The sequence below is a fragment of the Bombina bombina genome, chromosome 1, assembly GCF_027579735.1.
Source record: "Bombina bombina isolate aBomBom1 chromosome 1, aBomBom1.pri, whole genome shotgun sequence".
NCBI classification, from domain to species: domain Eukaryota; kingdom Metazoa; phylum Chordata; class Amphibia; order Anura; family Bombinatoridae; genus Bombina; species Bombina bombina.
In genome coordinates, this window is record NC_069499.1 from 995,578,789 (window position 1) to 995,595,619 (window position 16,831).

General features: G+C 41.1%; 1 protein-coding gene across 7 annotated transcripts in view; it reads right to left on the reverse strand.

Moving 5' to 3' along the window:
* Positions 1-16,831, reverse strand: part of RALGAPB (Ral GTPase activating protein non-catalytic subunit beta) — an 843,236-nt gene that overhangs the window by 59,463 nt on the left and 766,942 nt on the right. For all 7 annotated transcript variants that reach the window (XM_053712501.1, XM_053712446.1, XM_053712384.1 and 4 more), the window contains one exon: positions 1,508-1,630. In XM_053712501.1, coding sequence (XP_053568476.1) covers positions 1,508-1,630 — 123 coding nt within the window. The remainder of the gene's footprint in view (positions 1-1,507; positions 1,631-16,831) is intronic.

Below are 16,831 nucleotides of genomic sequence, written 5' to 3' on the forward strand. Positions count from 1 at the left end.
AGGCAGGTACGTTACTGTTCAGGCACTACAGCCCGAAGAACATTCCTTCCAAAAGCAGCATCAGAAGATGAAAACACATCAAAGTGAAAAAAACTTCTAAAGTATGCAGAGAGGACCAAGTAGATGCCTTACAAATCTGATCAACAGAAGCCTCATCACTGAAGGCAGAAGAAGTGGTAATCGCTTTAGCAAAATGAGTATTAATGCTCTTAGGGGGGAGAATTCTGTGCAAACCAATATATGCCTTACAAAATAAGGCTTTAAAGGGAAACTGAACCCAATTTTCTTTTCTTTAATGATTCAGATAGAGCAGACATCCTCAAACTTGACCCACCAGAGATTTTGGAACTACATTGCTGGCTGAGCATCATGGGAAATGTAATTCCAAAACCTCTGGAGGGCCAAGTTTTATGATGTCTGAGATAGAGCATGCAATTGTAAGCAACTTTCTAATTTGCTCCTATTATCAATTTTTCTTCATTCTTTTGGTATCTTTATTTGAAAAAGGAGGAATATAAGCTTACGAGCTGGCCCATCTTTAGCTGAGCACCTGGGTAGTGCTTGCTGATTGGTGGCTAAAGGTTACTTGTTATACCGGTTACAGAGTATAAAATGCATTATAAATTGCCACTTTATGTTTATTTTTGTACATGAAATTGCTTATTTTGTTGTAAAAAGGTGTATGGTGTATAACTATATATCCCAAGACCTGGTAAATCATTTGTACATTTTCATACTAATAGCCGGTGGGCTATGAAGGTGCAAAGTACTTACCCTGTCAGCACCTTAGTCCACTGTGCTTACCTCAACTGCAGCAAATGCTTCTAGTGGACAAACATATCCTAGGCAATGCAAGGGCAGTGCCGAAGATATTTATCTAGTAACATAATTCTACAACCCAGGGGGATTGGTGGATAAATCCACATTTCACCTGAGATGCCTGTCCCATTTCCCACTGGGAAATGATCTTTCACTGACTGGCTGGTAGCTCCTTGTCTATCCCTCTATTCCACAAAGCACTGTGAGGAGAAAATAGGTCTCCTATCAGTAAGAGAAACCCTCTCATTAATAAGTAGATAAGAACTTAAGTATTCACCTCTCTCTATCTAGGAGGCAAACACATGAGTAAGGATTCATGGTAGTGGGAGGGATTTAAAGCCCTGCTATGTTAGGGTGTGTTTGATCTTCCTAGTGGGCAGGAGGTTAATTACCACACATGACTCGTGAACTCTCATCATCTAAAATAAGGGCCATTTGTATTGAAAGACATTATAAATGTACTAACTAAATATATATGATACAGTGTTTGTTCAGCAAGACAAAAAGAACAAGTTTTAATCATTAGTATTTGCCACTGATGTAATTCAAATAGTAAGAACAAACATTTGGTAAATTTGGTTACTAAGAACAGGTTAGTAGACCAGTGAAACGGTCAAATATAATCAAAACTGACTTCTGGCAATAAATATTACATAAGATATAAAGGCTTTATACAAATTGCACTTACCCATATAATCTACTGTTGATGGAACCACAAAAGCAATCTCAGTCAGAGCATCAGCATAATATAGAACTTTCTTCTCCCCATTGAATATGCTTCCGCCTGTATCCACAGAGAATAGCGGATCATCTAAAGAGTAAATGAAGCATATTTTCAGGTATGACAGAGCAGAAGATGGTTGTTATAAGCATCTGACACAAATTAAGCAGTTTCAAAATTTAGAGGATAAAAACTTTAAAGCATATATAACACCTTACTGACAACAGATTCCATACATTTTACCCACAGTTTAGAGTATTAGCACTTTTAAAGTTGAACTACGTTTTCAAAACTTTCCTTTATTGCAGCTTTGCATGATGCCATACAGAAAAAAGTATGACATGAGAAACACACAGTTGCACTTGCATAATGATCTCATTGCTCTCAAGTTTATAGAGGAGGCAGTCATTTTGAGTAACTAGTAGGTCTAAAAAAAATGCAGAGCAAAAAAATGTCTAGAAACTCTATAATCACCCAAATGACCATTTAAAAGTGCATATTTGTTAGCCATAAAAAATACAGACCATGGTGAGAATGTTGCAACCAATCAAATGCCAATAAGGCAGTCATGTACAGAACTATGCATTTGGAGGGCAGTAAGAACCACTTGAGGAAACCCCTATAATAAGCACATTGCATGATTAGGTTTTTGTTTATTGTTGTTATTTATAGCCTAGTATAGACTTACTTATAAATAATCTTGTCATGCAGTTTTACACTACTTTCCTTTGCTTATTTTCAGCTTGAATCCTGAGATTCCTGTGCTGCCTCCAGTGGAACGCAAGATAACCATTTGAATTTTTTAAAAACATAATTCTTTCCAGAAAAAAATCGTCTCTTTTGTGATGGTGAGAAAATTTTTACTTGTGGAATTCATATCCTGTCAACCAGGAGGTGGCAAATACACCCTACACCAGAACTTTAAGTATCCCTCCTACTTCCCCTTTCCTCCCAGTATAACCAAGAATAGGAAGAAGAAAGATAGATAGTAGGGTAAAGAGGTGCAAACTAAACCTGCCGCCATCAAAGAAAAATGGGTGGGTTTGTGGACTCTCATCACCAAGAAAGAAAGAAAAAAAATCATCAAGTAAGAATAAATTATGTTTTCTTTTTTAAAGTGGTGAGTCCACAAAGATCCTTATTTGTGGGAACAAATAACCAAGCTGTGGAGGAAAAATGGGTGGAAATAAAAGGAAAGGCAGACACCAATTTATTAGGAACGACATCTGAAAAACCTTCCTTCCAAAACCAGCCTCTACTGAGGAAAACACAATTTGACAACATTTTATAAAAGTATGAAAAGGATGACCAAGTTGCAGTCTTGCATTTTGTTCTATTGAAACCTAATCTTTAAACGTAGAAAAAAAGAACTCGTTAAATGAGCTTTAATTTGTGAAGCCGGCGATTGTCGCGCCTCTAAAGTACGCCCTGTGAACAAAGTACTTGAACCATGAAGCTAAGGAAACAGAAGTAGCCTTCTGAACCATATGTTTACCTGAGAAGAGGACCAATAAGCTAATGGACTGACGGAAATCCTTAGTAGCCTGCAAATAGATTTTCAGTGCACTAACCACATTTAGACCCTGCAGTAATCCCTCCTTTGAAAATCTCAGATTGGGACATTAGGAGGGCACCACAATCTCCTGATTAATGTTCTCTTGAGAAACCCCTTAGGTAGAAAACCGGAGAAGTTCATCAGACAGCCATGTCCTGAAGAAAAAACATAATTTATGCTTACCAGATACATTCCTTTCCTTCCGGATAGGTAGAGTCCACAGCTTCATTCCTTAATGTTGGGAAAATTATACCCAAGCTCCAGAGGACACTGAATAAATAACGGGAGGGAACAAAAAGGAAGAGGCGGACCCTATTCTGAGGGCACCACAGCCTGCAAAACTTTTCTTCCGAAAGCTGCTTCAGCCAAAGCAAAAACATCAAACTTGTAAAATTTTGAAAAAGTATGTAAGGAGGACCAGGTAGCCGCCTTACAAATCTGATCCATAGAGGCCTCGGTCTTAAAGGACCAATAGGAAGCCACTGCACTAGTGGAATGAGCCGTTATCCTCTCAGGAGGACAATGTCCTACTGGGGAAGTCGAAGTAGCCTTCTGCCCCTTACGCTTCCCCGAATAGACAACAAACAAAGAGGAAGATTGTCTAAACTCCTTAGTAGCCTGAAGATAGAACTTGAAGGCACGAACCACATCCAAATTGGGAAGTAAGCGTTCCTTTGATGAAGAAGGATTAAGACACAAGGAAGGAACCACAATCTCCTTATTGATGTTGCGATCTGACACAACCTTAGGAAGAAAACCTAATTTAGTACGTAAAACTGCCTTATCTGCATGAAAAATCTGATAAGGGGGCTCATATTGCAAAGCAGAGATCTCAGAAACTCTGCGCGCAGAGGCAATAGCCAAAAAAAGAGAACCTGCCAAGATAACAATTCCATGTCAACGGAATGCAGAGGCTCAAATGGAACCTGTTGCAAAACCCGAAGAACAAGATTTAGGCTCCAAGGAGGAGCCCCAGATCAAAACACAGGTCTAATCCTAATCAGAGCCTTAACAAAGGACTGCACGTCTGGAAGGTAAGCCAGTTTCATGCCGAAATCTGCCCCCTCAGGGAACTAGCAGAAACGCCATTCTCCAGTTCATCCTGGAAAAAGAGATAAGATCCTGGCAAACTTAACTCTGTGCCACGCTCTTCACACCAGAATAAGTAGGTCCTCCACACCTTGTGGTAGATACGCCGAGTAACTGGTTTATGAGCTTGAATAAGAGTATCAATGACACTCCGAGAAACCTCTCTTGGCTAAGACTAAGCGTTCAAGCACTACGCAGTCAGCCTCAGAGAATCTAGATTTTGATGAATAAACGGACCTTGTATCAGCAGGTCTCTGCGACAAGATAACTTCCACGGAGGAGATGAGAACATCCCCACTAGATCCGTGAACCACGTCCTTCACGGCCACGATGGAGCAATCAGGATTATGGATACCCGCTCCTGCTTGATGCGGGTCACCACTCGAGGAGGAAGTGGTAATGGAGGAAAAAGATATACGAGTTTGAACCTCCAGGGCACTGCTAGTGCATCTATTAGATCCACTTGGGGATCCCTCGACCCGTACCTGGGTAGCTTGTTATTGAGATGGGACACCATAAGATCTATCTCTGGTGTCCCCCACTTGCTGCATAGCTCTGCAAACACCTCGGGATGGAGAGACCAATCCCCTGGATGGAAGGATTGCCTGTTGAGAAAATCCGCCTCCCAGTTGTCCAGACCCGGAATGTGGAACGCTGACAGCAAACAGCTGTGGACCTCTACCCACTCCAGAATCTGAGACACTTCCTTCAATCGCCAAGGAACTTCTGGTTCCCCCTGATGGTTAATGTAAGCCACCGAGGTTATATTGTCTGATTGGAATCTGATAAACTGGGATGAACCCAGAAGTGGCCAAGCATTCAAGGCCTTGAAGATTGTCCGTAGTTCCAAAATATTGATTGGGAGGGAGCACTCCTGAGTCCACAACCCCTGACTTGGGATAAGAGAACTCTTTTCCAAGTTTATCTTCCATCCATGTGATCGAAGAAGACTGAGAAGGGACTTGCACCAGAATATTGTCCAAGTATGGGGCTACTGCAATACCCTGAGTTCTGGCAACGGCTAGAAGAGCCCCCAGAACCTACGTAAAGATTCTTGGAACAGTAGCTAGGCCAAACGGAAGGGCAATGAACTGGAAGTGCTGGTCCAGGAATGCAAACCTCAGGAACTGAAAGTGTTCCCTGTGGATTGGAACATGAAGGTAAGCGTCCTTCAGATCTATAGTGGTCATAAACTGGCTTTCCTGAATTAAAGGAAGGATGAACTTAAGCACTTTAGGTATTTAGCACTTTAGGTCCAGAATAGAGTGGAAAATTCCCTCCTCCTTTGGGAGCACAAAAAGGTTTGAATAAAACCCCAAACCTCTTTCTGCGATAGGCACCGGGACAACAACTCTTAAGCAGGATAGATCCCGAATGCACTCTAGAAAGGCATCCCTTTTTTCTGGTCTGGTAGACAGATTCGAGAGAAGGAATCTGCCCCTTGGCGGATGGGATTTAAAGCCTATCTTGTATCCCTGAGATACCACCTCCGGGACCCATGGATCCTGTACAACCTTGAACCAGGCGTCTGAAAAAAAGAGACAATCTGCCCCCTGCACGATCCGATCCCGGATCGGGGGCCGCCCCTTCATTCCGATTTGTTTTCGGCAGGCTTCTTATTTGCATTTAGGTGAATAATTTGCATGTTCACATCACAGATAAAAGAATTAGCAATTCTCAGAGCTTTAATTCTGTCTTGAATATCCCTGAGGGGAGACTCCACCTCAATGAGTTCCAACAAAGAGTTGCACCAGTAGGTAGCCGCTCTGACAACCGCAGCCGCCGATTGAAACAAAAATCCCGTATGTTGAAACATCTTTCTCAGAAAGGTTTCCATTTTCTTATCCATCGGCTCTCTGAACAAAGACCTATCCTCAAGAGGTAGAGTAGTACGTTTAGCAACCGTAGAGATAGCACCATCCACCTTAGGAATGTTGCCCCACAAATCCAGTTGATAGACCGGGAACAACTTTTTAAAAGAAGACGAGGGGGAAAAGGAAGAACCAATTCTTTCCCATTAGTTCTTAATAATGTTTGCCTTCTTAACCGGGACAGGAAAAGTCAAACCAACTTTCCTGTCTTCGTAAACTCTGTCTAATTTAGGTATCATAGGTTTTTCAGGCAGCGCGGCCTCTGGAACCTCTAATGTAGACAGAACCTCCTTTAATAAAAAAGTGCTCAATTTTAAATCTCAAGGACGGTTCCTCCGCAGCAGGAGGCTTAGACGCTAAGGACTCCGAACCAGAAACTCATCATCGGATAACTGGGACATAATAGCTAAATCCGATAAATATTTAGATGACTCCAGGTCAGGAGAGCTATGTTTAACCATTCTTTTGCGTTTGTTAGAGCGAGGTAATGCACTGAGAGCCACAGACACTGCAGTTTGCAACAGCGCGGCAAAGTCGGCAGGAAGAAGGCCCCCTCCGGATGGAGGATTAGATATGCTACAGGGAACTGCATGTGGAGTGGATAATGTAGCAAGGGTAGTAATATCACGGGACGCAGAGTCCTGAGAGGTAGACAGCTCAGAGGGACTAAGAGCCTTAGCAGGTTTGTTTCCCTTCTTAGACTTTATAACAGTGTTAAGGCATGTGGAACATAATTGAGTGGGCGGGAAAACCACGGCCTCCTCACAATATAAACAGGTATGATTAAGTACAGGAGTACCTTCTAACATGTCAGAGTCCTCCATAGCTCAGGTTATACCCACAGGAGGATACAAATAAAAACATTTTTTATTATAGAAAACTTATACTCCCAATGGCTGGGACACTCACCACCTCCTAGACCCAGACAGTTAACAGAGGAAACGCTCTCCTCAGGTTCAAGTCTCAGCCAGAATGGAGGAAATTAACATAGACCACACCCAGTCACGGAGTGCAAGACTGTACTTATACAAGTACATAAAGTAATAGGAGCTGTACAACACTTTCAAAAACGAAAGTGAAACTTGTTTGTTCCAGCCAAAAACACACAGCCCAGGAAAAAAAAACACACAAAGCAGCATGTAAATAATTATTACACTTAATAATTAACCCCAACTGTTCAATAAACCCGTTTCAGAGGATATTAACCCTGGATCTTATCAAGGTATAAAGGAGCCACACTGTGACCCTGTTACAGCGTTTAATGTGTAAAATTGAAACGATCCATGATGTGGAACAGAACACAGCCTCTCAAGTGTGACAGTCTTATAGCAGCGCTCCTGACATGGACTTGAGTGAGAGAAAGCAGGCAGTGAAACTCGTCAACACTAATTACTTAGGAGCTGTTAGGAGTAGTCTGGATGGTTTAGCAGAAAAACTTTCCCTGCATCTCCAGACTAACTTTCATCAATACTCTCACTGAGAGGTTGACATGACTACTTAAAACTCCAGTCCCGAAGGGCAGATACCCTTTTCCAGGACTTTCAGAATCTTCTGACACATCTTTGCCACCTCCTAACGTGACGAAAGGCAAAGAATGACTGGTATAATGAAGTGGGAGGCATATTTAAGCCTTTGGCTGGGGTGTCTTTGCCTCCTCCTGGTGGCCAGGTGTATTTCCCAACAGTAAGGAATGAAGCCATGGACTCTACCTATCTTAGGAAGGAAAAAACTAATTTTGTGGGACACAAGAAATGGCTAACAAATCAGATACTCTCCTCGTTGAAGATACAGCTAACAAAAACTTTGGATATCTATTTTATGTATAGGTTCAAAGACAGGTATTACAAACCTAAACAAACAGAATCAAACTCCATGGAGGAGATAGGTTTGCTTAAAGGTCTGATTCAACTAAGGCCTCAATGAACGCATGAATATCATAAAAAAATTGCCTAAGCAATAAACTGAAAGAACTGAAATATGGCACCTAAGAGTGCTTGCCAATAATCCTTTGCCTAAGCCATCCTGAATTAATTGTAAAATTTAGGGTATTCTAATAGAATACTGTGCATGTCCCCTATATGTACACCAAGATAACATAATTTATGTAAGAACTTACCTGATAAATTAATTTCTTTCATATTAGCAAGAGTCCATGAGCTAGTGACGTATGGGATATACATTCCTACCAGGAGGGGCAAAGTTTCCCAAACCTCAAAATGCCTATAAATACACCCCTCACCACACCCACAAATCAGTTTAACGTATAGCCAAGAAGTGGGGTGATAAGAAAAAAAGTGAGAAAGCATAAAAAATAAGGAATTGGAATAATTGTGCTTTATACAAAAAAATCAAAACCACCACAAAAAAGGGTGGGCCTCATGGACTCTTGCTAATATGAAAGAAATGAATTTATCAGGTAAGTTCTTACATAAATTATGTTTTCTTTCATGTAATTAGCAAGAGTCCATGAGCTAGTGACGTATGGGATAATGACTACCCAAGATGTGGATCTTCCACGCAAGAGTCACTAGAGAGGGAGGGATAAAATAAAGACAGCCAATTCTGCTGAAAATAATCCACACCCAAAATAAAGTTTAAATCTTATAATGAAAAAAAATGAAATTATAAGCAGAAGAATCAAACGGAAACAGCTGCCTGAAGTACTTTTCTACCAAAAACTGCTTCAGAAAAAGAAAACACATCAAAATGGTAGAATTTAGTAAAAGTATGCAAAGAAGACCAAGTTGCTGCTTTGCAAATCTGATCAACCGAAGCTTCATTCCTAAACGCCCAGGAAGTAGAAACTGACCTAGTAGAATGAGCTGTAATCCTTTGAGGTGGAATTTTACCCGACTCAACATAAGCATGATGAATTAAAGATTTCAACCAAGATGCCAAAGAAATGGCAGAGGCCTTCTGACCTTTCCTAGAACCGGAAAAGATAACAAATAGACTAGAAGTCTTTCAGAAATTCTTAGTAGCTTCAACATAATATTTCAAAGCTCTAACTACATCCAAAGAATGCAATGATCTCTCCTTAGAATTCTTAGGATTAGGACATAATGAAGGAACCACAATTTCTCTACTAATGTTGTTAGAATTCACAACCTTAGGTAAAAATTTAAAAGAAGTTCGCAACACCGCCTTATCCTGATGAAAAATCAGAAAAGGAGACTCACAAGAAAGAGCAGATAATTCAGAAACTCTTCTAGCAGAAGAGATGGCCAAAAGAAACAAAACTTTCCAAGAAAGTAATTTAATGTCTAATGAATGCATAGGTTCAAATGGAGGAGCTTGAAGAGCCCCCAGAACCAAATTCAAACTCCAAGGAGAAGGAATTGACTTAATGACAGGTTTTATACGAACCAAAGCTTGTACAAAACAATGAATATCAGGAAGATTAGCAATCTTTCTATGAAAAAGAACAGAAAGAGCAGAGATTTGTCCTTTCAAGGAACTTGCAGACAAACCTTTATCCAAACCATCCTAAAGAAACTGTAAAATTCTCGGAATTCTAAAAGAATGCCAGGAAAAGTGATGAGAAAGACACCAAGAAATGTAAGTCTTCCAGACTCTATAATATATATTCCTAGATACAGATTTACGAGCCTGTAACATAGTATTAATCACAGAGTCAGAGAAACCTCTTTGACTAAGAATCAAGCTTTCAATCTCCATACCTTTAAATTTAAGGATTTGAGATCCCGATGGAAAAAAGGACCTTGCGACAGAAGGTCTGGTCTTAACGGAAGAGTCCACGGTTGGCAAGCGGCCATCCGGACAAGATCCGCATACCAAAACCTGTGAGGCCATGCTGGAGCCACCAGCAGAACAAACGAGCATTCCTTCAGAATCTTGGAGATTACTCTTGGAAGAAGAACTAGAGGCGGAAAGATATAGGCAGGATGATACTTCCAAGGAAGTGACAATGCATCCACTGCTTCCGCTTGAGGATCCCTGGATCTGGACAGATACCTGGGAAGTTTCTTGTTTAGATGAGAAGCCATCAGATCTATTTCTGGAAGTCCCCACATTTGAACAATCTGAAGAAATACCTCTGGGTGAAGAGACCATTCGCCCGGATGTAACGTTTGGCGACTGAGATAATCCGCTTCCCAATTGTCTATACCTGGGATATGAACCGCAGAAACTAGACAGGAGCTGGATTCCGCCCATACCAGTATTCGAGATACTTCTTTCATAGCCAGAGGACTGTGAGTCCCTCCTTGATGATTGATGTATGCCACAGTTGTGACATTGTCTGTCTGAAAACAAATGAACGATTCTCTCTTTAGAAGAGGCCATGACTGAAGAGCTCTGAAAATTGCACGGAGTTCCAAAATATTGATTGGTAATCTCACCTCCTGAGATTCCCAAACCCCTTGTGCTGTCAGAGACCCCCAAACAGCTCCCCAACCTGTCAGACTTGCATCTGTTGAAATTACAGTCCAGGTCGGAAGAACAAAAGAAGCCCCCTGAACTAAATGATGGTGATCTGTCCACCACGTCAGAGAGTGTCGTACAATCGGTTTTAAAGATATTAATTGAGATATCTTTGTGTAATTCCTGCACCACTGGTTCAGCATACAGAGCTGAAGAGGTCGCATGTGAAAACGAGCAAAGGGGATCGCATCCGATGCAGCAGTCATAAGACCTAGAATTTCCATGCATAAGGCTACCGAAGGGAATGATTGTGATTGAAGGTTTCGACAAGCTGAGATCAATTTTAGACGTCTCTTGTCTGTCAGAGACAGAGTCATGGACACTGAATCTATCTGGAAACCTAAAAAGGTAACCCTTGTTTGAGGAATCAATGAACTTTTCGGTAAATTGATCCTCCAACCATGATCTTGAAGAAACAACACAAGACGATTCGTATGAGATTCTGCTAAATGTGAAGACTGAGCAAGTACCAAGATATCGTCCAAATAAGGAAATACCACAATACCCTGTTCTCTGATTACAGACAGAAGGGCACCGAGAACCTTTGTAAAAATCCTTGGAGCTGTTGCTAGGCCAAACGGCAGAGCCACAAACTGGTAATGCTTGTCTAGGAAAGAGAATCTCAGAAACTGATAGTGATCTGGATGAATCGGAATATGCAGATATGCATCCTGTAAATCTATTGTGGACATATAATGCCCTTGCTGAACAAAAGGCAGAATAGTCCTTATAGTTACCCTTTTGAATGTTGGTATCCTTACATAACGATTCAATATTTTTAGATCCAGAACTGGTCTGAAGGAATTCTCCTTCTTTGGTACAATGAAGAGATTTGAATAAAACCCCAGCCCCTGTTCCAGAACTGGAACTGGCATAATTACTCCAGCCAACTCTAGATCTGAAACACATTTCAGAAATGCTTGAGCCTTCGCTGAATTTAGCACAAACTTACTTCACCACCTCCATAGGAGGCAAAGTTTGTAAAACTGATTTGTGGGTGTGGTGAGGGGTGTATTTATAGGCATTTTGAGGTTTGGGAAACTTTGCCCCTCCTGGTAGGAATGTATATCCCATACGTCACTAGCTCATGGACTCTTGCTAATTACATGAAAGAAAGATAAGTCTTCCACACCTTGTGGTAAAATTTTCTAGTGACCAGCTTATGAGCCTGAATCAAGGTCGCTATGACAGAACCAGAAAATCATCTTTGAGAAGGAACTAAACATCACAACAAAAAACAGTTAACGTGGAGTGCAAACAGAAAACTGAAATAATCCCCTTTACAATGTGAAATTACTAAAAAAACATTAGCAATAAAAATAAAACAATAGTAATTTACAACAATAGTTATTAAAGAATATAGTCTTTTAGATTGGTTTCTGATGTTGAGTTTATCCTGGGAAAATATCCCTTTAGGAACTTCACCTTTTCCACACCAGAATCCTCAAAATTAAGGGAGAGAGGTACAAACAAAAGTGAAGTTCTGTGATTAAAAGATATATGTGAATACTATAGGACCATACTTACACACTTGAGAGCTAATGACTGAAATCTCAGTTGTATTTGCTCAATATTATCACACTCCTTTGGCAGGTTAGAATACAGGAGACCACAGGATCCAGGTAAAAATGTATTTAAAATTTATATATATATAAACATCAGGTATAGGACATTTGTCAGACGGATAGCTCAGCATGCTAAGGCACTGTGGCTGAGCTCTGCAGCAACCCAAGGGTTGCAGGTTCTATCCCTGGCGAGGTCCACTCAGCATTTCATCCTGCCGAGGTCGATAAAATGAGCAGCGCATTGAGACCTTTACGGGTGATTATCCGCGCTTTACAAATACCCAATACATACAAGCACACTGGCGTTAATGGACAAGCAACAGTAGAGGTGTATGATCTACAGCTGAAGGAATGCCGTGGCAACTCAGCATTCCTAGCTGATCTTGGATGAGAGTTAGTTCAGTTGCATTCACAGGGTCCCGCCTTACGTGATGTGTTTATAATATTAGTTACAGAAACAAGAAATTATGTCAAAATTGTGCTAAGAACCACATATATGTTATGCTTGTTTTCTCAGCTGTTAACAAGAATGTTCTTTAAGTGTGTTCAGGTTAATAAGGGTACACTTATAACAGCAGTCTGTCACCCTTTGTTACTTTGTGGCTCAGCCAATAAACTGAGCTATTATCAAGCTTGTACTTACGTGATGTGTCCTAAATGATGATCAGCTCCAACACACGTTCCCCCCCAAAAGGGATTTTTCCAGGAGTAATTTTAAGGTGGACATTCCTTCCTTATAAAGATCCTCTGCTGCTGTGATTGGTCTTTTCCTTGTGACTTTGATTAGTCTCCACATCTGATTTCACTAATAAGGACATACGTAGTTAACGTGGAGACTGAAGATATTGATCAAAGAACAGACATTGAGAAAGCAAATGTGGAAACTGGTGTCATGGAGGAGTTCTGCACACCTGGACAAGATCTGCATACCACGACCAACAAAGTCAAACAGGAGCTAATAATATCTAAGAAATCTGTTAATGATCTGAGCAGATAACCTCAGCAGATGTACAATTGGAGGAAAAAAAGAGAAACCAGCGGACTGACAATGTCACTTACAATTCCCGCTTAAGGATCTCTCAACCTTGACTGGTACCTGGGAAGTTTGTGGTGCAGACAAAATGTCATCAACTAGTTGAAAATATACTGTATGAGGGACTAAACCCGGGGAAAAAAACAAACTGATGGCTCAAATAGTCTGCTTCCCAGTTGACCCCAGAAATGTGAATTGCTGATATGGAACACTGATACCCTTTTCCCCAAGTTTCTTTCATCCTTAAGAGATCTGGGTGTACCACCCTGATGATTGATATAGGATACTGCTGTGAAGATGTAAAAGAAGTTGAGAATTGTTTAAGCCTGAAGTACTCTGAAAACAAGTGGTCAATTGGCCCCAATGCAGCTGTTTCTGCGCGAGCCTTCAGGCTCGCCAGACACATCAGTTAAGAAGCAACAGCCTTAAGACCGCTGCTCCTTAAGTGGTCCGCTGCCTCTAAAGCGGTGAACAGCAATCAGCCCAATGGAATGCGATTGGGTTTATTGACACCCCCTGCTAGCGGCCAATCTGCGGCCACGAATCTGCAGATGGCAGCATTGCACAAGCAGTTCACCGGAACTGCTTGTGCAATGCTTAATACACACAATGCTAAATGTCCGCCCGACATTCCAATACATTTATTGGTCGCCTCTCCACTTGAGGCGACCAAACTCCCTGAGATCTTTGAGGGTCCAGCCTGCACCCCAAATTGACAGACTGGGATCTTTGGACATTATTTCCCATTACAGGCGCAGGAGAACCATTACCTGAGACATCTGAATGGGGAATGTCCACCAAGAAAGAGATTGCCAGACTGGATGGAGTGATCTCCATTCCACTAAACGTAGTATACACAGCTGTATAAGCCTAGGATAGAAGCTGTAACTTTGGGAAAGCTAATTGCAACCTTAGCTTGCTTTGGTCTGTGCAAAACAACCTCAAGGAGAATGGTTCTTTGATTACAACCAGGATAGTCTTGTAGAAGGGGTAGAGCACTCTTGTGTACACATACCTCCCAGCCATGACTAAGAGGAACTAAATAGTTTATCTGAGTGCACAGTCACTAAAGGTATAGATGGATCTTGAATCAAAATATCATCCAGATATGTTTCCACCACTAATTCCTGGGCTCTGACAACTGATTGTAGGGCCCACAAACCTTCATAAAGATCAAAGAGAAGAGCTACAAACTGAATATGGCTTTCCAGGAAGGCAAAAACAACAGAAAAAGTAGTAATCCTTGAAAAAAAGGAATGTCGGCATCTTTCAAGACTACTGCTGTCATAAACTGTCCTTGAAGTACTAAAGGGAGACTATTTCTGATAGACTATCTTGTTCTGATGCAGGGATGGAAATAAATATTCCCATGTCCTCCAGATCCTGTACACACTGAAGGAATGCCACACAATCCAGGAGGTCTTGAACAAAAAAATATCCTGTACCCCTGAGAAATGAATATCATTACTCAGGGATCCTGGATAGGCTGAGCTCAGGCCTTCTCAAAAAGGTCTAAACAGCCCCCTACTAGTGCAGGATTAGGAACGGGGGCCATACCTTCATACAGATTTTACATAGGTAGTGGTTTTCTTGTTCTGCAGGGACTTATTACATTCTGGATTTGGTTTCCACTGGAGATATTGCAGAATCTGAATGAGGAATAGTTCTGATTCTTAGATTAGTGAAAGGTACTAAAACGAATGCCAAGTCCTGAACCAAACAAAATATTTCCCTTGAAAACTGAAATCAGTAGTCTTGACTTTGAAAACATGTCAGAAGATCATAATTCTTACCAAAGAACTCTCCTAGCTAGGACCGTCAATGTCATATTCTTCGCCTGGCTACTGATATGATTGCAAATAAAGGAGTTCTCCATCCACAAACCGTGAATACTCTCCTGAATATTTTCTAAGGGTGAATCCTTTGAAACTAAATTAGATAAAGAATCAAACCAAAAAACATTATGCTTACCTGATAAATTAATTTCTTTCATGGGGGTGAGAGTCCACAATTCATTACTACTGGGAATTAATCTTCTCTACCACTAGGAGGAGGCAAAGATTCCCAAACCCCAAGAAAAATACAGGGTGTGGTTTTGTGGACTCCACCACCATGAAATAAATGAATTTATCAGGTAAGGATACAGGCGGTGAGAGTCAATGATCCATTACTCATGGGAACTAATACCCAAGCTGTGGAATCCACGAGTAAGAACAAAGCATGGGATCTAAAAAACATTTTTTTCACTGAGAAACTAAATCCACAAGCCCTATAGAGCCTAAAAAACAAAATTTATGCTTACCTGATGAATTTATTTCTTCAAGATATGGTGAGTCCACGGGTTCATCTTAATTACTGTTGGGAATATCACTCCTCGCCAGCAGGAGGAGGCAAAGAGCACCAAAGTAAAAACTGTTAAGTATCACTTCCCTACCCATAAACCCCAGTCATTCGACCGATAAATGGAGAAAGGAAAGCAACACATGGTGCGGAGGTGTCTGAGGTTTATTCAAAAAGAACAAATTTAAAATAAGGGTGGGTCCCTGTACTCACCATATCTCGAAGAAATACATTTATCAGGTAAGCATAAATTTTGTTTTCTTCCAAAGATATGGCGAGTCCACAGGTTCATCTTAATCACTGTTGGGAACCAATACCGAAGCTAGAGAACACAGATGGAAGGTACCACCGCTTGAAGAACTTTTCTCCCAAAAGCCGCCTCAGCCGAGGCAAATGTATCAAATCTATAAAATTTGGAAAAAGTATGTAAAGAAGACCAATTTGCAGCCTTGCAAATCTGCTACATAGAAGCTTCATTTTTAAAAGTCCAAGAAGAGGCTACAGCTCTGGTGGAATGAACTGTAATTCTCTCTGGAGGTTGCTTCCCAGTAGACTCATACGACAGGCGAATCACACTTCGCAACCAAAAGGCAAGAGTAGACGCAGTGGCTTTCTGACCTCTACGCTTCCCGAAAAAAAACAAAGAGCAGAAGACTTGCGAAAGTCCTTAGTCGCCTCAAAATAGAACTTAAGAGCACGGACCACATCCAAATTATGCAAAAGACGTTCTTTATCCAAAGAAGGCTTCGGACACAGCAATGGAACAACAATCTCCTGATTAATATTCTTAGTAGAAACAACTTTGGGAAGGAATCCCAACTTAGTGCGAAGAACCGCCTTATCCGCATGAAAAATAAGATAAGGAGAATCAAACTGCAAGGCGGAAAGTTCAGATACCCTCCGTGCAGAAGAAATCGCCAGAAGAAACAAAACCCTCCAGGATAGTAACTTAATATCTACAGAATGCACTGGCTCAAACGGGCGCCGCTGCAAAACCTTAACAAGATTAAGACTCCAAGGTGGAGCAACAGGTTTAAACACAGGCCTGATTCTGACCAAGGCCTGACAAAAAGGTTGAACATCTGGTACATCTGCCAAATGCTTATGCAAAAGCACAGATAAGGCAGAAATGTTACCCTTTAAAGTGCTAACCGATAACCCTTTCTCCAGATCCTCTTGGAGAAAAGACAAAATTCTTGGAATCCTAACCCTACTCCAAGAGTAGCCCTTGGATTTACACCAAAAAATGATATTTCCTCCATATCTTATGGTAAATCTTCCTAGTAACAGGCTTACGAGCCTGAATCACAGTCTCAATTACTGACTCAGAGAAAACAGAATTTATGCTTACCTGATAAATTACTTTCTCTTGCGGTGTATCCAGTCCACGGATTC